The sequence below is a fragment of the Ambystoma mexicanum genome, chromosome 4q (assembly GCF_040938575.1).
Source record: "Ambystoma mexicanum isolate Mex_15411 chromosome 4q, UKY_AmexF1_1, whole genome shotgun sequence".
Classification (NCBI taxonomy): Eukaryota; Metazoa; Chordata; class Amphibia; order Caudata; family Ambystomatidae; genus Ambystoma; species Ambystoma mexicanum.
The window spans coordinates 122,941,236-122,963,752 of NC_090928.1; the positions used below are offsets into that span (position 1 = coordinate 122,941,236).

Here is a 22,517-nt window from a genome sequence, read left to right on the forward strand (position 1 = left end):
CACGCGTTATGAGTCCCTGTTCACCCATATTACACACGCTCTGTGTCGCGCATCCGCTACGCCCAGCGAAACAATTGCTTATCCTGTAAACAGGACCCACTAACACCACTATTACGCTCTGCCTCCATAGGATTTGGTGTCCTACTAGTCACAGTATTGCCCCCTGCCAGCCTCACCCATAACCTGATTGCGCCCTGGCGAAGCGCTTTGCAAATTACCTCCTCTTGTGCCATTGCATTGACTGCCAATTCATACTTCAGTTTTCCAACTGTACTGCATACTCAGCCACGCGGTACGCAACTTTGATGCATGTCCGAGCCCGGCAGCCCACTCATCTGACGTATGTCTAACGCACCACATATCTATACCATTTGCATATCTAGCTGCCTTATTGCTCTGCTGCGATTGCCATTGTATTAATTGCCATTACATATCCCAGCTGTCTAACCGCCTTGCACTGAACTCTTATGCCTACTCAGCTACTCGACTGTCTTGTCGACCGCAGTCTTGCTCTGAATACTGGTCTCTAGAATCTAGCTCTCAAGTCTATCTAATCTAGCCACCCAGGAACCCCCGCCTAAATGTATCACCACTGCATCAAAGTAACCTTGGCCAACCTATGTTGCGAGAAAACACACAGCCCCAACCTAGAACAATAGCACTAGCTTAGGTGCAGCTGTCAGACTGCTCGGACTGCTAACCCAAAACCAACAAACAGCTATGCCAACCTGGACTATTTTCATCATGTTTCCCTTCTGCTTGGTGCCTCTCGACCTACCCTGCACAGGACTGCACTTCCTCCCCCCCCTAATGGTCTTAGCAGACCAGCATGTCCTAGACACCATCCGATCCCATGTCCCACCCCATTCCTACCCAATATAAACCCATTACAGCCCGCCCTCATTGAGTCTCACCCCACGGCAGACACTTGCAGCACCCAAAAAGCAATGCGTGCCACTATCCCTTGCATTCCTACCCTAAAGAACAATACATCAGGAACTCCTATCCCAGCATAGGCACAATGAGACACGACCGCCTCAGATCCAGGACACACACCACCTCGACTCCTCCTAACATAGGCCCAAGCAAAAGTAAAACTAAACCCAAACCAGCCACTCACATCACAACAGTATCTCCCGACCAGTTCACTCCCCGCTCCAATGCCTCCTCCCCCCGTACACTCAACATAAAACCACAGCAAGCTACCGTCGAAACAATCAAAGGCGCACTTATCAACGCTAGATCATTAGTCGCCCATGCCCTAGACATAGCCGACATCTCTCTCAACGATCTAGACTTCATAGCTATTATCGAGACCTGGCTCCACGCAGCATCAGGCCCCACCCTAGCACTAGCCATCCCTAATGACTACACCATATACCGCGCAGATAGACAAACAGCCAAAGGCGGCACTGTAGCCATTATTGCAAGAAGCTCCCTTAACATAAAACGCACACAAAACCAATCACTCCCATCTGCTGAATTACTCACCATCAAATTATCCACAACTAACACAAGCACAATCACCACCCATCTTATCTATAGACCGCCGGGCCATATATCCTCATTCAACAACGATATAGCTCTCCTTCTCTCCAACACCAATACCGGTTACTTATTCTAGTTGACTTCAACCTGGGGTACAATGACGGGAAAGATGACAAAGCAAGCACAGTCGTTAATACTATCTCAGAATTAGGACTCACCCACCACATCTCTCAACCCACACACAACAAATGCCGCATCCTCGACTGGATAGCAGACCTCAACTGCAACACCACCATCCTCGCCAACACACCATGTGCCTGGACTGACCATCACCTCATCACTTTCACCATCAACAAAGACAAACAAACACCTGCATCCCTTCCCAACGCTCCACCCACACTCACAAGAAACAGCAAAAATATCACAGTTGAGAAACTCATCCCTCTACTCCAACCCATCATCGACTTCACACCCACCATTACCAACCCCACGGAATAAGTAGACCTCTATAACACAACCATTCTCAAGGCCATAAATACTGTAGCACCACTCAAACTACGGAAAGCCAAACCACGCGCACATCTCAACTCCTGGTTCACGCCAGAACTAAAAACTCTCTGCAAAAACAAAAGACAAGTTGAATCAGCGTGGAAACAGTCTCCTTCCGCTAATAATAACATCCTACTCCCTAGCCTCCAATATCTACAAGTCAGCAATCATCCAAACAAAAAACAAAACATGTACAATGAGAGAATCTGCAATGCCAAATCCAATACCAAAGAGCTCTTTAACATCCTGAGAGACCTCGAGTCCCCATCTCCCATCCCAGACACATGCACCAAAGACACATCTTGGTATATCAACATACAAGAAGCACTCCTTGGCAAAATTGCTATGTTACAAGCCAAAATTGAGTCAAAGAAAGAAAGTCTCACCTTCGTAGACAATCCCACCCACACCTCACAAATGGACGACAACAACCTAATCGAATTTTCCACCATCACTACCAAAGAGGTTGAAGACATAATTAACTCTCTGAAACCCTCCAAATGCCAAGGTGACATCTGCCCTGCTCCAGTTATCAAAGACGCGGCCAAACATCTTGCCCCTTTCATCACATCTCTTATAAACTCATCCTTCACATCCAGCATAGTACCTAACAACCTAAAGGATTCCTGGGTTTTACCTCTACTCAAGAAACCCACGCTAGACCCCAGTGTCCCCACGAATTACAGTGCTATTACTACTGTGCCTTTCCTACTAAAAATCCTTGACAGAGCTGCCTACCTGAAGATCCAGAACCACCTAGAGAAAAATAACTTACTAGGACTAAGACAATTGGGCTTCCGCCCCAGACAAGTCACAGAGACAGCCTTAATCGATCTGAAGACACAAATGGACAACCTCAAAGACAACGGTAAACTAGCCCTTCTGCTCCTCCTCGACTTGTCGGCCGCCTTTGACTTGGTACATCATGATATTCTCTGCAAACATCTAGCCTCAGCAGCCAAATTCTCTGACAAGGCCAATGCCTGGATTCAGTCCTTCCTGAATAACAGATCCATGAGGGTCTTTGCTCCCACAGCCTCTGCCGAACCAGCCTCCGTTACATGTGGCGTCCCACAGGGCTCCTGTGTTTCCCCCACACTTTACAATGTGTTTACAAAACCTCTCTTTGACATACTGGACCATTTGGGTGTCATCTACACGAATTACGCAGATGACACTCAAGTACTCATCCCACTAACAGGCGATTACTCCACCGACAACACAGTACTCAACTACATTTATTCCATCATCCAAGAATGGATGGCCAAACACGACCTTTGCCTCAACGACAAGACCGAGCTTCTCCTAGGCTCACAATCCAGACTCAAACGCGACAAACTTTACCAGACATTCACCATTGACAGCAACAACATTTCTGTATCTAACAGCATCAAAACTCGTGGGATTTACCTTGACAAGACAAATCAACGACCATCTCATCTGCCACCGCTTACACATGTAAGCTCATCAATGCCAGTAAACCTTACCTCTCGACCTCCAACTGCACCACCTTAGCCAGAACACTAGTACTCTCCAAAGTCGACTATTGCAACACTCTCTACCTGGGTACCAGCCAAAAGAACATCAACAAGCTTCAAGTTATCCAAAATAATGCAATAAGAGCAGCTATGAACATACCCAAACACGAGCACATCTCTAATGCCAGACGCTCCTGTCAATGGCTATCTATACCTCAGAGAATCGAATATAAAACACTCTCTCTCACACACAAGTGCTTATCCAACCAAGCACCTAGATACCTCTCGGACAACTTCACGCACCACACCCCATCTCACCCAACTAGATCAGCCCAGACACATTGCCTAAATATCCCCAGATTTAAGCTCCAAAAAGCAGGCGGCACAAGCTTCCCTGTGCTTGCAGCGCTAAACTCTGGAATTCACTACCAGCCGATCTCAGATCCAAACCATCCTTTCACCGATTCAGACAGTGCCAAAACTTTGCTACTGGCCAAAAAAGCCTAAAACGCCAACTTATTACCACACAAATGTACATACTGCCTGTATAATCTGCACAATCTCAAACCTTGTAAATATGTTATAATGTGTATATTATCAGTAACTGTTTTATAATGTCTATACTAACTGCAATGTTTAACTACTGACCATGCTTGTAATATTTTGGCTACTTTGTAACCATGCCAAGCGCCTGGATGCCCCAGGGCCAGGTGGCGCTATATAAATAATGAACTAAACTAAACGATCGTGCGATGCATCTAGCCTGCTAACCACTAGATGCAGATGCCTCTAAAAAGGCTCAACATGCACCACACTATATTCCTCACACTCCCACTAGTGCTCGCTCTCACCGGGACTGCCAGTTGGCAAACCTCACTACTATACCTCTCGAATGGGCATCACCCTTGCTTCAATATGATCCCAACCAAAGCTATAGCTCCTACGATTAAAGCCACCCCTTTCCTACCATCACTAAACCTCAACGTACTGGACGCCTCACTCAGGCCTACCACATTCTTACTCACGTTACGTCAGGACACCTCAAGCAACAATAGGATTACCTCATCCAACACTATCCAGTCTAATTCACTGACAAATAAGATCTCTGCAGGTCTTACTACGGATTCACCATCCAATAGCCCTTGCATTATTGACAGAAACAATAGACTCTGCTCTAGATTACCAACTCTCCATCAGCCATTACGTAAAAACAACCATAACAATCCTACTCCAAATACTAAAAGCAACCCTCCTAGGGGGGAGTCCAGCTTCAAACATATCCCTGAATAGCCATAATGAGAATCAGAAACAACCCAAACTTAGCAACACTACCTCAAACGATCCCAAACATACCATCAAGGGAGCCTTAATAAATACTAGGTCTTTAATAGCTCATGCTACGAGCATAACAGAAATCATCCTATCAAAAAATCTGGACTTCCTAGCAGTAACAGAATCCTGGCTGCATGCTACAGCAGGCCCTTCACTTCTACTAGCAGTACCAGACAACTACTCGATCATTAGAATGGACAGACCTGACTCCAGAGGGGGAGGTATTGCCATTATCTTTAGAAATACTTTAGACATCCAAATAGCCACCACATCATCATTGTCCTCATGTGAACTCCTCTCAACCAAACTCAAGACTTCACATAAAAGCACTACCACTACTATCCACCCAATCTACAGACCTCCTGGGCCCATAGGCTCATTCGAAGAAGACTTGATGACCTTACTCTCGGACAACATTAAAACCACCTCGCAAATCTTAATACTAGGTGACTTCAATTTAGGCTATAACGACCCCGCAGCAACCTCATTACCCAATGTCTTGGCTGAACACAGACTCCTACAAAAAAATCAACCAGCCTACCCACGAGAAAGGGAGGACCCTTGACTGGATAGCAGACCAAAATTGTAATATATCACAGTGAACGAGATCCTACCTCAACCGTGGACTGATTACTATCTTCTTTCCTTTGAGTTACCATCAACAAACTACTAAACAAAACTTGCCCCATAGCACCGCCGTGCCCCACTAGAAATAAACGCAACATCACTGCTGAGGCAATTATGCCTCTTGTAATCCCCACTCTAAATTCACTACTAAACTCCAATGACCGCAACTTATTAGTATTAGCAGAGACTTATAATTCTACCATGTCCAAAGCCTTAGACATGGTTGCACCCCTCAAAATGCGTTAAGGAAAACCAAGAGCCCATGTACATTTCTGGTTTACCCCTGAGCTAAAGATGCTTCGCTCTGAAAAAAGAACACTCGAAACACTCTGGAAACACATCCATCAACAGAGAACAACAACTAACCTAGCCAACATCTCTGCTAAATACAAAGAAGAGATCATCCGTACTAAACACGTACTAAACATCTGGGTCCAGCAACAAAGAGCTCTTCATCATCTGTAGAGAAATGGACACCCCCAACCTCCCCTCCCCTACTGACTCATGCCAAAAAGACAAACTCTGGTGTACGAACATTCAGAACGCTCTCACTAACAAAATCGTCACCTTGCCTCAACCAAGCCGCCCAAGTACCGCTCACTCAACCGTCCCAATGCTTTAAATTCTCAAATGTATCGGTACCAGAGGTACAAAACATTATCGCCTCTCTGAAACCCACAAGGTGCCAGGGAGATAGGATAGCTTTCCGGCACAGATTATTAAAGATGCGGCTAGGGGCCAGGCCCCATTCATAACCAAATTAATGAACGCCTCATTTTCAAGTGGTACTGTACCCAGCAACTTGAAGGAATATTTGGTACTTCCACTACTCAAAAAACAATCGCTAGACCCCACTATCCCTACTAATTACATACCAATTACAACTGTCACATTTCTGCTAAGAAATCTTGGACAGGGTTGCATAATTGCAAATCCAAGATTATTTAGAGACCAATAAGCTCCTGAGGTCTCGGCAGTTGGCTTTAGACCTCAACATGGGACTGAAATGGCCCTCATTGACCTAAAAAGCCAGATTGATGAACTCAAAGACAAAGGAAGACTTGCAATCCTGCTCCTCTTGGACCCATCGGCGGCATTTGTCTTGGTCGGCCACAGTGCACTTTGTGATCACCTCGCCATAGCTGCTCATTTCTCCCAGACAGCTATCACGTGGATCCAATCTTTCTGAAACAACAGGACCATGCGGGTCTTCTTGCCATCTGCAGCAGCCGACCCCATACCCATCACCTGTGGTGTGCCCCAAGGATCATGTGTATCCCCCACGTTGTATAATATTTTTACAAAGCCTCTGTTTGATGAACTATACCGCCTGGGTGTCATCTACACAAATTACGCGGATGACACTCAAATTCTCCTACCTCTAACAGGCATCTACGACACGGATGTACGACTTGTGAACGAAATCTACACAATCATTCAGGTATAGATGGCCTCCCATGGCCTCTACCTGAATGACAACAAAACGGAACTCCTCCTGGTGGGCTCTCCAGCCAACATAAATAAGAGGAGTCTGAAATATCCCACCTTCAATATAGATGGGAATCACATCCCAGTAGCTTCTAACCTAAATAAACAAGTGAACAAGACCGCCTCAGCTACTGCCTACACAGGCAAGCTAATAAGGGCCTGTCGACCATTGCTATCCACAGAAAGCTGTTTTATATTAGCAAGAGCACTCATAATGTCCAAACTGGACTATTGTAACAGGCTTTATTTGGGTGCCAATAAGTCTGTGCTTAACACATTACAAATAATACAGAATAAACCTGGAAGAGAGCACATTTCAGCAACAGGAAGACTCTACAAATGGCTCTCTATAAAGGAAAAGATTGAACTTAAAACCTTGTGTCTCACCTTTAAAGCACTAAACCATACAGCCCCACCTTACCTCACTGAAATATTCACTATGAGATCATCCTCACAGATCACTAGATCATCCAACACGTCTTTCTTGGTGATCCCAAGATACAATCTAAAAAAATCTGCTGAACTGTGGAATACCCTCCCACCTGCCATAAAAACTATTCAGCTGTTCTCTAACTTCAGGAGAAATGTCATCTCCTGGTTACTTAGCAAGAACTAGATAACAGTAACTCGTAGCTCTGAACCACAGCTCATTAACTTATGAACCTTTCTCCTTCGACCTTGCCATATTTGCTTCAGCTGCTTCTTTATAACTATTTTGCCTGTATTCTGCCACTTAGCAATATACTCATGTAACTGTAACGTCAGTACCCAGCCTATTCTTGTATACTTGTAACTTTCACCTCTGACTAATTTGTATTTGACTATAATGCCTATGCCTGACCAATTTGTATTTGACCATAATGCCTATGTCTAACAATTTACCTGCTTTAAGAACGCCCAGATACCTCAGGGTCAGGTGCGCTATAGAAATATAATAAACAAACAAAAGGTCATTCCTAGACCTGCAGCCTGTCAGATTCACAAGAATCAGTAATATAGAGTTCCTTGCTTGCTTTCCTACACCATTTGAAAACTCAACCGAGAAGGTGAAGCAAAGGGAGAAAGAGGGCATGTGTCCAGTCAATATCTACAGTCAGCCAAAAGCCATAAGAGTAGAAACGGGGAAATCACTTGTCTATGTCCATTACATGGGCTTTCGAGAAGCTAATAGAGAAGGAGGCATTCAAGAGTGCAGTGGAGCAACTGTGGGAGCCATGGGAAAGTGTGGGACGCATCAGCAATAAAAGAAGGGAGTCCATTCTTGGATAAGCAGAGTCTCTGGTTAGGAAGTTGCCCAAGTCCTGAAGCAGAGTGCAGAGAAACACATAGAAGCTACCATGCAGAGAGTGGTAGACTTCTGCTGAAAAGATGCCTAGGACGCTAGGCCACCCAAGCTACACCAATACTCGCAATTCCATGTCACGTGTACTGCAGAAGTCTTGCACAGAAGAGTTTGCACACCGGAGCACACGCTATAGAGAAAGACATGTCGAGAGAGAAATGCCTGCCAAAGCGCTGAAATGCAAGCGGGTGGTGGGGTGGGCAGGAATGCTACAAGGTGGGAAGAAGTGGAGGAGGGGAGAGAGGAATCGGAATAATACAAAACAGAAGGTAAAGACCAAGCTGACGGGTAACTAGTCAAATCTGCAGAAAGCAATGCCAGAAAATCTAAGGAGGGCAACCCATACAGAGAGTAGGAACCTCAAGGAGCTAAAAGGCTTACCCGCCCACAGATGTGGGCTTTAAAGAGTTAAGAAGTGTGAAAAATTCTACATTGTGGTAATTGCAACTGTACAGTTATAGAGCAATGCCCAACTTCACTCGCGCAAGACAGTACCAGTGCAAGTTCTCATTGAATTAGCCAACAGAGCAAGCATTCCGATGGCATAGGGGAAGGTGAGGCAGTGTTCCAAATAGACAAGAGCAATGAACTAGGAGACAATATAAAAGGGAACACGCACCTATTTATTCCAACCTGTTCTTCACTAATTTCCAATGTGTTGGAGGAATGCCCCAGTGTGCCGAGAATAGGAAAGAAAAAAGGAGAAAGATAAATTGGGTAGGCAAGAAAAAACAGAAAAACAAGCCTCCATACTTATTGGGTTCTCTGGAAACCCACTCGGTTACAACATGGGGCCACTTATTGACAAATGTCAGTGCTCCTTTAAAGTACTAGAAAATTCCCTCACAGTCTATACATTCGTTTTTTGGACCAATATGCGTTAGCTCTTCCTCTGATCAGCGATATACTATGATCGCTACAGGCCCGTATTCAGATAAACTCCCCATTACTACCTTCCACCGCCCTTGCTTACCTGTATACATCTTTCATGCTCATCTTACTCTGCTTCCCCTTCAATTGTCCCTCCTTTGATGCCCCTTTTCCTTTCCTCCACAGGCCAAGGACTTATACCCGTGGCAGGGGCACAATCCCTCCCTTTCTGGACACGCCTCAGCACCGTTTGACAACTACAGTGGTGAGTGGCACAGTATAAAAGAAATATGAACATAACAAACATCTACCTCCTGGAGAATCTAACTAAGAGGCCTGAGGAAGTGTCACCAGACCAGGTTTACCATTTCAACACCTGAGTTGGCATGATCTGCAATGAACAAAACACTTAAATATTTAGGTTAATAAAATAAATAAGGACCAGTGAGTTGGTTTCAGGATAATGAGCACAATATAAAAAGCACATATGTAGAGCTGGTTTTGATTGTTAGCAAATATTATTTTGGGGATTTCCAGTAAAGCTATAAATTAATGTAGAAGCTTAGGTTACAAATTTCAAGTTGCATGCTACTAGCCAGCCATACAAAGTCACTTGCCAGTTCAGCTATGAAGATACTCCCAGCACACCATTTCTTACTCGTCAAGAGTTAATGACCACTAGCCAGTGGCTAGTGACAAGGGTCAATTGAGCACCCTGCTTTGAGGGCAAATTGAGCACCTTGCTTTTATGTTTCAGAGAGTATATGATTGACAATATTATCGTAGACTGTATGTCGTACTTCTGGCAAAAATGCCTAACCAGATTACAGAGCCCACAGAGTTCCCATGGGCCACAGTGCATGAATACTACTTTGCAAAACTGGACATTCCAGGCAGTGGGAGTTTACAATGCATTTGGGACTATTGACGGATCAACCAGCAAATGCATTGTATTTTTTTTTAAAGCTGTCTTATGAACAGATGCAGCTTTGATTTAGTGACTGGACATGGAACAGCATAACACGTATTGCAGACCTTGACAAAATGAACGCCAAACATGCGAGTTCGACTGCGAACAAATGGGGCAATAGGGGGGGGGCATGAAAACAGGAGAAATTGGGGGTGACAGCACAAACTAAAAGCCAGCCTTTCACAGTCAGCAACACCAGCAGCGTTATGCTTCCCACTCACTTGCATGTTGATCTGTAAGAAGTCTGTTCCCGGCGTCTTCGTGGGCCATGGGGCATGCGCCATCTTTTTCTTGGGCTCCTAGTGAAAACACAGATGTGGCAATTACGGGACCTGCGGAAATGGGCAAATAGGGACAAGTGAATTGGTGAGGTGCAGGCACTTGGAAATAGTGAAAATTGAAATTGCTTTGTAATGAGCTTCCCGAGCATGGAACCAAAACACAGGGAGCACAAGCAACATTATGTTACAAATAGACACTCCAGCACCAAACCGATATATGTCGAGTACAATGAACAGGAAACCTAAAACCACTGCATAAATATAGGGGTGGATCGAATAGGATATTAGGTATTCCAGGCGATAGGGAACAGAAGTTTCCTACCAGGCCACTGTAAGAAATGCAGCAGAAAGTGGGGCAGGGCTTACCAGCTCCTATGAAGCACCTGGGCCGTCCCAAAAGGCTTCCCCTGTCACGCCCCCGTAACCCAGGTAACTCATTGGACAGGGCAAGTATCTAATCCTGGGAGGGGGCAGGGTATTTAAGTATGTGTGAATGGTTTCGTGTGGGTTAGTTGGGTGAGGACAGGAGTTGGTGGAGGACATCCTAGAGACCAGAGGAGGAGAGACATAGTGTGGAAGCTATTAGAGTATTGTGTAAGTAGAGTATAGTATATTGTGAAGTATTTGTGTGAGAGTGGAGAGTGTACGGAGTAGAGATAGAGTAGGAGTAGCAGGGTGGTAGTGGTAGCAGAGGTAGTAGCAGTTGTTGGAATGGTAGGGGGTGTAGGAAGTGATAGTTGGCAGTAGTGGACAGTAGAAAGTGTTAGTGGGTGGTAGTCACAGTAGAGAGAGACCAGCGGTAGCGAGAGATGGTATTGGTAGTAGAAAGGCGATAGTGGAGAAAGTAGTATGAACGACAGGGAGAAGGAGAATAGGAGTAGTGAGAGGTGCGAAGAGGGATTATGGCAGAAGAATAGCATGAGGCAAGGAAGCAGAGTGGGAGGAAGGAGGGAAGAGAACAGCAGAGGTAGGCAGTGTGGTAGTTTGAGATCAGATTGATAGTAGAAGCAGGAGTAAGAAGAGAAGTAAGCTGAAAGGATGGAGTTGGAGAGATGGAGTGAGAGAGAGATTGGAGGGATATTAGTTGGGTGGGAGGAGAACATCTACAAACCAGTGTAGTGAAGGGTCAGGTAAGACTGTTTGAAAGATGATAGATTCACATCGGGTGAAAGAAGGCACCACCCCCAACAACTCTCCCAGAGAACTAATCGGGCTAGGTCTGGTAAAGACTAGAAGGCCCTTCGGGAGTCAGTTAGCCAGCAAATTAGGGCAGTCACCATCAGCCTTAGTCAGGATATCAAACCATCAACCGTAGTATTAGTATCCCTGTTAGGGATGCCTGGGTTAGGGTGAAGGTGAAAAGGCCAGGGAAGTGGAGATAGCAAGCAACGGCCCTATTGTCCGGTAGATCTCAAAGAACCTTGCGACCAGAAGCCATTCTATCAGCCTGTATTTCAATAAACTGCTTTGGACTTGCAATCCGAGTAGGCACGGTTGTTTGCGTCGGGCCACCCCGTCACACTATTGTGTTAAATCATTTCATTAAATAAGGGGCCCAAAAATCAACTTAATACTTTAAGAAGTCGATAGGTATCCTTTCTGGTCTGGGTGCTTTACCAGATTCTCGTCCCACCACTAATGCAAACCTCACTTTATGCATGCACAACGTTAGGGGAAAGTTATCGATAGGGTAGACTACCACCTTTTCCGTGAAGTTTCCTCTACTTTCATGGTAGAGTTTTGCAAAATGTTCACACCACCTAGATTCAGAAATAAAATCTTGTAGGGGAGACAGTTTTCCATTCAAACCTCTATTTACTTGCTCCCCAAATCCTCATGAATAATTACTCTGTAATGTATCTCTTAGTTTTTTCTAGCTTGTAATGACATAGGCATTCTTTTTTATTAAGTGCTTTGTATTCAAGTTGTGCTAACATTACCTTGCTGTTATCCCTTAGGTTAGGCCTTTTTACTGAGGTTAACAACTTTTGTTTATATGACCTACATTCATCATACCAGGTCTCCCTATGAATTGAACGATACTTTTACTAGATCAGGTAGAGACTATATCAGGTAGAGACTATACTATCAATTTCGAGTCCTCCTGGTTGCAGACCAGTACAGGTTCTACGATCATAAGTAATTGGTTAAAGAGTGTGGGGAAAAAGGTTACTTAAATCTGAGTTATTCCATGCAACTGACCTGCACCTGACCTGCAATTGTTAAAAACCGTAATACAATATCACTTTTGGAATGCAACAAAATTGGTTTCTGTAGTTTGAGGATTGATACATTGGTAATAAAACTGTTTTAATAAAACAAAGGCCTGATCATCTGGTCTATCATCTCTCAAACATTCCCATATGTCAGTGTTTCATAAAAGTAGTCGTCATTTTTCTGTGACCTCTTGATTTCCTTCCCATTCATTGTTAAACCAGCATCTTTGATTCCCCCTTGTGGTCTCTTAGGAGTAAACATTTGCTATACAATAGTCAATGTAAGGGAAGCAGGATCGCTTTCTGGTCTCGCTATTATTAAATCTTTTAATGAACATCATTTGTCTACCTACAAAAACATATATAGTCAATAGCACTGCTGGATTCACCATTTGGGAATGCAAATTTCCCTGGGGCATCGGGTTCACTTCACCCGTTCTTGGCTCAAACCCCATTGCGAATGCCCGTCATCATCAACCATAATATTATGCCCCTATAACACACACAGTGTCACAGGGTAGCTCATTACTTTCCCAAAGTGTTCTCGTTTATGTGATGTATTGCTGTTAATACATCACATAAACGTTTTTAATTTAACCAAAAAACGTAATTAATAAAAAAAAGTGATCTTGTTAAAATGAAAAAACACTCCAATCTCCTGCCACCAATAGTATTGTTCCTTTATTGTGTCCCACTTGAGTATCAAGTAATTGTTCGAAACTCCATTAAACATACAGATGTATCTTGTAGGACAGCCTCTTACCAATCTATTGTAAATATATGCCAGTAATCTGGTTTTTCCTTTTCCCTCCCTTACTTAGTTCTGTCACCTGTAAGTTATCAGAGTCAACACAGTTTCTCTGATAAAGTTTAATTTTACGGAAACAATTGCTAAACTGCCTGCAGGGTGACCCCTCTGTACTCTTGTGTGTTTCTGTTCTAGCAAGTAAGAATGTCCCTCAGTGTCGATCTGTTCCATAGACCATGTTTCTTAGAACATCAGAATATTGGATTGCCTCACAAAAGATAATCAATCCTCATGGTCTACCTTTAACAGCAACCATGTGACACTCCACAACATATTTACCTATTGTTAGCTCTTTGGTATCATTATCCCTCGACACACTAGGGTCTACTACTACTACATTTCCCCCCTTTTTATTTCCTTTCTCATTGCAGGTTACCCCTAATTCTCCCTCAAAGCCAACCTTTGTTTGAACACATATCCATATACATATCTGTATATTTTCTAACAGAGATTCCGCAGCAAATCTCTTTATTCGGACAAACAGTCCCTCCCCCCCAAATCCGTTTGGACGTGCACAACCATTCTGATAAAGCTTCCTCTGCCATAGCCCCTGGGCCCCACAAGGCTCCTTTTTGCAGCATTACAGTGGAAGATTTTCATCTTTGGGACTCTGTTCCTCAGAATTATTGGCTTTCGCCATTTATGTCCTTTGGTCTTTGCAGTATGTGTAGGTGTATAAAAGAATATTTCCTCGTCTGTTCTCGGATGAGTAAATGTTAAAGTGACAGTCTCCAGGAATCTCCTTCTGTTCAACCCAGTAAGAACATTCTGCTACCCGAAGATTCCTCCCCAGCTTAAGGTTACTCTCACATATTGGATCTATGATATGGATGGATTTATTCATCGGGAAGACTTTTTTTTGCTAGTTATTTAAAGGGGTAACACCCACACATATTGCAACATGAAGGTTACCTGCGGGGGAAGAGTCAATCTAACTCAGGATGCCTTATTCACATTGGGTTGTGTTGGAAGCTGTCGGTGTGTCCCAGAAGAGTTTGGAATGGTTTACATTGTTCTTACCTGATCGTAATCAATGGGTCAAAATTTGCATCGGCTGCTCTGAACCAATCCCAGTTACCTGTAGGGTGCTCAGCGTGCCTTGCTGTCCCCACTGCTTTGTAACATAACCATCCAGCCACTCATGCCTATCTTTTCAAAATGCAACCTTTCCTGTCACTCTTAAATAATCATGCTCAGATTTACATGCACATCAACAAATCTAATGACTTTTCAAAGAATGGTGGATTGCGTGTCTGAAGAACAATGGATGACCAAAAACAAATTGCAATTGAACCCATCCAAGAAAGATCTCATCCTTATCCTTTTCGACTCCAAACATTTGCCGAGCAACCCTTTACAGATGCCACCCCTGCCGCTGCACTCTTTGGCCTTCCCTGCTCTTTTAGAGCAAGGTTAAAAACCTTGGATGCTACTGGCAAGTCAATCTTTGTGGTGAAGTTCCGGTAGTTGAGATTATCAAATTAATTCACTTCCATCTCTGGCTCCTTCGATCTGTCGTATCATTTATCCCAGATGATGATCGGCCTAAAATGGTAGGGACATTGATCAATTGCATACTAGATGTCATTCTATAGGCATTTCTGATCAAATAATTTCGTGCCTGCAGGTTGCGCAAATGTAATGGTTACATTAATGTTAGGGTCTCCAAATCTTTCTCCGTTTACCAATGGTACAGCTCCCTCTATTGGACACCGGTCATGCAAAGAATTGCTTTGAAGCTACTTTGCCTGATTTTTAAATGTATCCATAGTCTCGTCCACCCGTATTTATCTAAAAGGATTCAGCCATACCACCAATCTTGCTTCCTTTGATCTGCCCATCTACATTTCCTGGTTGTTCCACCTTCCTGTTATATTACTAGAGGTGATGGACGTTTCTCGTTTGCTGGCCCACACCTCTGGAACTCCCTCTCAATTTTCCTCAGACTGATGGATTCTCAATCTCTTTTTCATAAGAAACTGAACGCCTACCTTTTTTCTTAAGTTATTTGGCCTTAAAATCCTCACCCAGTAACCTTTTTGCCAAGACGCAGTTTAGTCTGTTTGGTTCCACAATTAGCACTGCATAAATCAAATTAGAAACCCTTTTTCTGGGCACAGAACAGGAGGTACATTCTCCCGTTCCTAAATGTCCTTTATCCTTAGATGTTCAAATCCCTTCCCCACCAATCACCTAAAGCAATCGATCATTGTAGGTTTTTGTAAAAACCATCTTGTGTTTTGGAGTTGTACAAGTCTTAGGCTTAATATTAGTCCCGTTTTTGCTTATTCTGTGTTGAAATAATATTCTTCATAGTTTTTAGTATACTAGATTGTGCCGTGCGTTCTTTCACCTGGAAGTCTTGTATATGTGAATCCCTTCAAAGGTTATCCAATTTTTCCTCTACTCCAAACAGTTTTTCACTCATATTAATGAAATAATTCTCTACTATATCCATCATTATTCCAATTACTATTTCTCAGTAGGTTTCTTTGAGGACGGATTGTCCATCAAACAGATGTTCTCGTACTATAAAAAAAAGGCATGGGGACCTCACAGAACATTCCCTTCACACACAATGCCACAGCCTATTCCATTATACCCGCTGAAGTCCACCCCCATTATCAAGCGTATTGCACCCCCACGGCCAATATGATCTTAAGCCAAAAAATATACATTTGATTAAAAAAAAAATTTAAAAAAGAGAGAATTTGCTTGCTTCAATGAACATAAATCCTTGCATGGAAAATCGAACTTTCAAACTCATTGTTTCCAAAATAGGAAAAGTAACTAGTGTTATAGCATTAAAAAAGACATCCACAACAGTTCTTCAAGCGAGATGAACGACTGTATAAAGACACGCATTTAGAGAATCTGGACAGCTCGATAAACTCATTAATCAGGTTCAGAGGGACTATACATGGTGTAATATTATGCAGCCAGTTATGAAAGACTTCTCTTTGCAACTTTTCCTCCATAGTTTCATATGAAACCCCATTCTTTTAGCTCAGTTTTTAATCTCTTCTAACTTTTTGAAGGGAAGTAAAGCCTTCAATTTAATTTCACTTGCCTTAGGCTCATTGTTATGGGGAAACTGATCAGTCCTTCCGACCATCGGTACTAGGAAACTAGGTTTCCCTTTTGAATTCTTGTACTTTTTAACCCTGGCCACAGCAATTTACAGTGCAGTGAAACAGGAATACTTTTCGTATCAACCTTGCTTTTTACACACAGATTTTTGGTTACTTTTAGATGTGCCTAAAGACAAGCTGGTGGCAGCAGATACAGGTTTACTCTTTTTGCATTATTTACTGTGCGCATTCGCGTTTACTGCGTATGGCTACTAAAAGTGGCTAGTGCAACGAGATGTTCGCTTGCTTCTTTGGCCATATTGTTGTTTGGCCTTCTTCCGGCCTTGCCACGTCAAGAAAGTCCTTGTAAAGTTCAGGCACATGTCCAGAAATGTTTCTGCTTTCACAGGCTATTGCTGCCTTTGTGTGTGGTTCCCAGGCAGGGGGTGGGCCTGTCTAGTCCCACTCCAAATCTGTGGGGCCAGAAAGTCTAGGTGTGGGGTAAATGTGAAACCATTAGTTGTACCTGATTGGAGAACTACTAGCTGTTTGAAGGGTGCAGATCCCTACCACTAGTGGTTTTGGACCTGCTTCTAGCTTGGATTTTGTATTAGCAGAGGATCTCTGAAGCCATTTCCTTAGATCATCGTTGGAGCCAAAAATCTCTCGAAGAACAACATCCTGCTGAAAATACAAAGACGATTCCTGAAGTGGCCTAGCATCCATTTCTGTGTCCAACACAGTGAACCCAGTTTTATTGCCTGATCTCCAAAGACCCTGAGCAGTGCTTCAATCCTTGGTCTAGTGCGATGAACTAGTCTTGATGCCTTCTTGAAGATCCTTCCCTTTGGAGGCTTCAGAAGTGTCCCTGAACTGCCCAGTTGATGGACCAGCTCTCACGTGGGCTACCTAGCCACAGGTTCTGCGTTTGAATCCAGAACTTCGGTGGTCGCCAGCTCGTGCCACAAGCCAACTTCTCCCTGAATTTCAGCATCCCAGCATCAAGGGATCCTGTCGTGGAACAGCATCTGTGACCATGACTGGAAGGACACCTGTCGTCGCCTGTGTGTGGAGGCCGTCAGTGGAATTCACCATTCTTCAACCTGTGAAGTGTCCTGAGGAGGTCTTCATCTGTGTTTCTTGCTTTTCTACATCGCCAGAGGTGGTACTTTGCAGCTGCACACAGCCAAAAGAATCCTCAAACATGCAACTCCTGTGCCTTGCTAACCAGAATCAATGGCAGAAGAGCGAGCCCCAAACGACCTCGCAGATGATCCACAAAGGAAAATCGGAGTCAGTGGGGTAAGTAAACGCAGTGTATCTGTCCCCCACTATCTTCCATAGGATAACATTGGGAGGATGTCCCTCTGTCTCCTACATATCATTCCACTCAGCTTTTGGTTGTCGAACCTGGGTAGAGTAAACTGAAATATAGGAAAACACTTATTTACCTTTAGTGAAAATTGTTGAAAAACTCTTTTAACCACTAACACAAGTTAAGTACAACTTATCTGCAGAGACTGCGTTCAGGGGAGACACATTATGGCTCCTGTGACTTTTGGGCACAAACCTCCATTCTTCTTAGGGTTTGGACTGGTTAATTTAGGGAATTAACTTGTGACCTGGGTCCATCATTTATTGCAGTTAATCTACTTACCTTCTTGCTGAACATGTCACTTTTATTGCATATTTGAAATGTGGTGATTGTATATAGTTGTATTAGAGTGTTGTGTCAAAATACTACCCGTTAGATTCATTTTTCAGTGCGTTCAAAAGGCCTATAATAAATAATGCCATGTTTTATACTTACTGTCTAAATTGTATTAGTGTGTGCTATACTGTGTGGACTCCTTGAGGGCACTTGAACCCACTCACACTCTCCTAAGAATAAGCCTCAACTGTTCATCCACGTACCTCGATTGGGTTTCGGCAAACTTTTCAGAATTCTCTGCTCACTATAACTAGGGTGGCCTCCTATAATCGGTCCATCAGGCTAGATTCTAGAAATCCATCTTAACACTGCCCATACATTTCTCTCTGGGCTTCTACCTTGACATTTCAATAGACAACATTTCACATCATATATATATGTCAATAAAAAGTATGCTATGACAAGGAAATGTGACAGCATGCAAGGTGGTAAGGCTTTCTGATAGGGTACACACAATAACACATTCTGAGAACACTACTGATATCATTAGAGGAGGTAACTTTACCTAATGAGATCATTGCTTGGTGAATTTCCTTCATGACAGTCTTGTACAGCTCCTTCTGCCATTCGTGTAGCAGCTTCCATTCCTCTTCAGAGAAACCGGCAGCAACATCATGGAACGTAACCAGCATCTGCAACAGCAAAGTGTACATGGCATGTTCCATAGTTCATAAAGCAAAATCTGATGTACAATGCAGGTACATTGATGCAATATTGTTCCCCACCTTTTGGAGTAGGCCGATTCTAAGGATATATCACAGTTGAACAAATGTGATTTAGAAAAAAAGATCAGATTCCATCTATGAATACCTCTAGGTCTAGGTGAGTTTTAGACATACATGAATGTACTGTAACAGTCTTCCTATAAGAAGTGTGACGATTCACAAGGTGTCGTCACTCCACACTCCTCCCCAAGGGGGAACCCTTTCCCATGAGTTTAGGAAGTGTTGGCCACTACCCAATAGTCCCCGTAGGGGTGGTTTAATATGGGGGGGCCTCATGGGGAGGCACTCCCGCTCTGGATACAAGGACGATCACCTGGGGTACAGCCCATTGAATGATGTCACTCACCAAATTTCCTAGCCTTTCCCACTGCTCAGAACCACTTTATTGAAAGTATACCCATGTACTGTTTCCGCACCAAAGATAAACCTAAAGCTAAAAGTACTAGGACGAGGAAGAACACAGGAGACATGAAGGTCATTGTGCTAGTACTGGTACGAGGTGGCCCTGGGGAGGCATAAGGATTAAGTTAAAATCGACGAAGGACTTTTACAATCTGCATGGGAGAAACTCGATACAATGTATAAAAAGGAACAAAGTACTAACAAATGGGTCAAGCCTGACCATGTCAAACCCCGCCGGGTCTGGCAGCAGGTGAGAAGGCGAAACAGCGCGAGAGGTCAAGCGCTGCTGAAGGACCGGAGGGAAGAGGATGCTGGTGAAGTGCCGTGTGAGACCTTCACGGGTCCTGCAGGAGCGAAGCCAGGCAGAAGGCCAAGCCGACGAGCAGAGTCGTGGAACAGATGAGAGAAGTACTGCACACCCAACAGAGCCACAGCAGTGAACCAGCAGAGCTGGAGCGAAGACACATGCCCCAGGAAGTCCCAGGGACTAACCATGATCCCACACAAGGAAACAGGAGGTATGGGAACACAGAGGAGACACAGGGATAGAAGGGAGGCTAGTTTGCGAAGCTCCCTTTGGCATCAGTAGTGGGGAGACAGCAACTGAGTGTAACCAGAGAACAAACTGGGACCCTATAGCAGATATAGAGAGCATTAGAGGAAATCGTCCTCGTCAAAGTGGGAAAGAGAATCACTGACCACCAGAGAAGGGTATGGGACCCGAGAGCAAGTAATGAGATTATTAGAGGAAATGTTCTTTGTCAGAGTGGGAAAAAGAGAACCACGGACCACCAGAGAAGGGTCTGAGATCCGAAAGCAAATACTAGAGGAAATCCTCCTCATCGCAGTTGCAACAATAAGCCCACTGACCACCAGAGAAGGGTCTGGGACCCCAACAAAAAGAAATTGAGCAAGCAAGGAGAACTTCCTCGTTGCAGTGGCAGCAGTAAATCCAGTCAACAGAGAAGGATTTCTGACTTTGCTAACAACAAACTAGAGTGGCAAAGTATACACCAAGCTGGCGATTGGGAGAATGAACTGTGCCAAGTAATACCATTAGGAGTCATTCTCTTGGTCCAAAACTGGGAGTTGTGCTAAAGACGCTAGGAGAAGGGAGTCATTCTCCTGGATGCGAACCTTGTACAAGGGTTGTGTAAAACCTCCAAGCCATTTCAAGGGAGACATTACCCCTCACATTTTTGTTGCAAGAGAACATTCTTTTGGACGCTATCCAGGCAACAGGAGAAGGGAGCCATTCTCCTGAAGAAGGAACTTTCTGTTTGTTTATCCTTTAGTTATAGCGTGAGGGATAGAAGTAGATTCTGACACAGGGCAGTAGAGATTATTTTGACAGACTTTCTGACAGTCCATTTTGTATTAGTTATGAGGCATGGAAACCCCTCAGAGATTTTGATAGACAGGGTTTTGGTACTGAAAATATAAGTCTATAACCACCATGATACCTTTGTGTCAACTTCCTTCTTCGATACCCCTACAGAAGGTAGACTTTTAGTTTTCCTAAACAAGGTAATTAACTTTTATTGTATTATAACACTGAGGTGTTTACAAGAGACCACAAATAAAATGGATACTATTGTGTAATATAGAAGTCGGTTGGGCATCCTGTGCTTGGCCCCTTATTAAATATTATTGACTTTTTTACTGGATGGAGCTGTTGCCCTAAAATCTCATTGTTTACTGTCAGAAAAGAGCAGTGTCTAAGGCCTCTTAGCTTGCGCCATCACAAAAGCAGGTTGCTAATCGATTGTGACACACGCACAAAAAACGCACAAAAAACGTTCAAATAATGTTCATAATTTTACCTGGGTATAAATTCCTCAAACATTACATTCAATTAGAAGTACTCGCATATATTAAAACAGTTTCATGCGTTTCCATCTGAAAACATTTGCAAGGATAATTACTGGTGGCCTATATCATCTGCCCACAAGTGCACGTGTTTTTCATGCAGGGCATTCTAAAATACTTTTCAGAATAACAGTAAGCAATCAGAAGCCTGGGAAGGAAATCAGGGTCAGTCAACTACGGCTGCACTTCATGGGGGTGGAGCTCTGGGGGCACACGAAGCTAAACGAAAAGTAATTTGCTGAAAAGAGTTTTTTTAAAGAAATTACTGTTTATCTCTTCTTTATTTATAATTGGGCATCCAGCCTATACATTAGAGTGTATAGCTTAAAATGATCCTGTTTTGGGCGAGAATTAACATTATGGAAGAGTTAGAGTTCCACAAGGAAGTCACAAAGGAACTCGTCCTGCAGACAGAGGGCACACACTGGAAATGGATTGGGTTTGCAAAATCTAGGTTTTCTAACCTCAATTTGCTACATTTTTGGAATAATAACTATAATGTTGTATCTATGGGGCAGGTGTTCAAGTTAGGTAGATGTCGACCACATTAAAGACATTCAATATATAAAATAATGCAAATTTAGGTAAACATTTTTTTCATGGCCTCAGGCTAAAATTATTTCTGCATGGCAGAAATTGGCAAGCAGAGAGTCATATAATAAATGTATTCAGTCTCCGATCGTCCATGCAGCACACTTTCCTTCTCTATACTCCACTGGTGCGCCAGGAAAAAAGTTAATTCAAGGGGGATGGGGGGGACCATAATCAGTCCGCATCCAGGCACCCTCAGTGCCTGCAAAACGGGTAATGTAGAGAACTGTGACCTTCCTCACTCCAAAACAAAATCCTAGTTAAGACCTGTTCAATGCTGGCTTTATCTTGGCCTGTGTTTCTCCCTTCTCCACCAGTACTTTAATACTGATTTTGGATAGAGAACATGAGGTTGGGGTGGAGCGCATTTAGAAGGAGCACCCCCATACAAATGTGGTCCGCAAGGCTCAGCCGAGTCATGTTGGGGACGATCATTGTCCGGATTTCCTAACCGGCAGAGACCTCCAAACTGCTTCAGACCCAAATGCAATGTTTGAGGGTTATCCCCATAGTTGTGACCGTGGGGTTGGAGCTCTGCGTGACACATCCCAGAGCCTTTTAATGGAGGTCTGGGAGCAGTGTGCTGCGCCTCATCCCACAGCTTGATCAGTAGAGGTTGGAGATGTTCAGTTTACCAGGATAGGGGTTGTGCATCGACCAAGAACTTCACATGTGGTGCGCGAATCTAGCGGTTAGGTC

General features: G+C 43.7%; 1 protein-coding gene across 3 annotated transcripts in view; it reads right to left on the bottom strand.

Annotated features, from left to right (window-relative positions):
• LOC138467536 (zinc finger protein 583-like) overlaps positions 1–22,517 on the bottom strand; it is a 304,181-nt gene that overhangs the window by 252,092 nt on the left and 29,572 nt on the right. For all 3 annotated transcript variants that reach the window (XM_069607645.1, XM_069607644.1, XM_069607646.1), the window contains exons 2-3: positions 18,737–18,863; positions 10,366–10,476 (exon numbers count right to left, since the gene is read on the bottom strand). In XM_069607645.1, the coding sequence (XP_069463746.1) occupies positions 10,366–10,476; positions 18,737–18,863 (238 nt within the window). The remainder of the gene's footprint in view (positions 1–10,365; positions 10,477–18,736; positions 18,864–22,517) is intronic.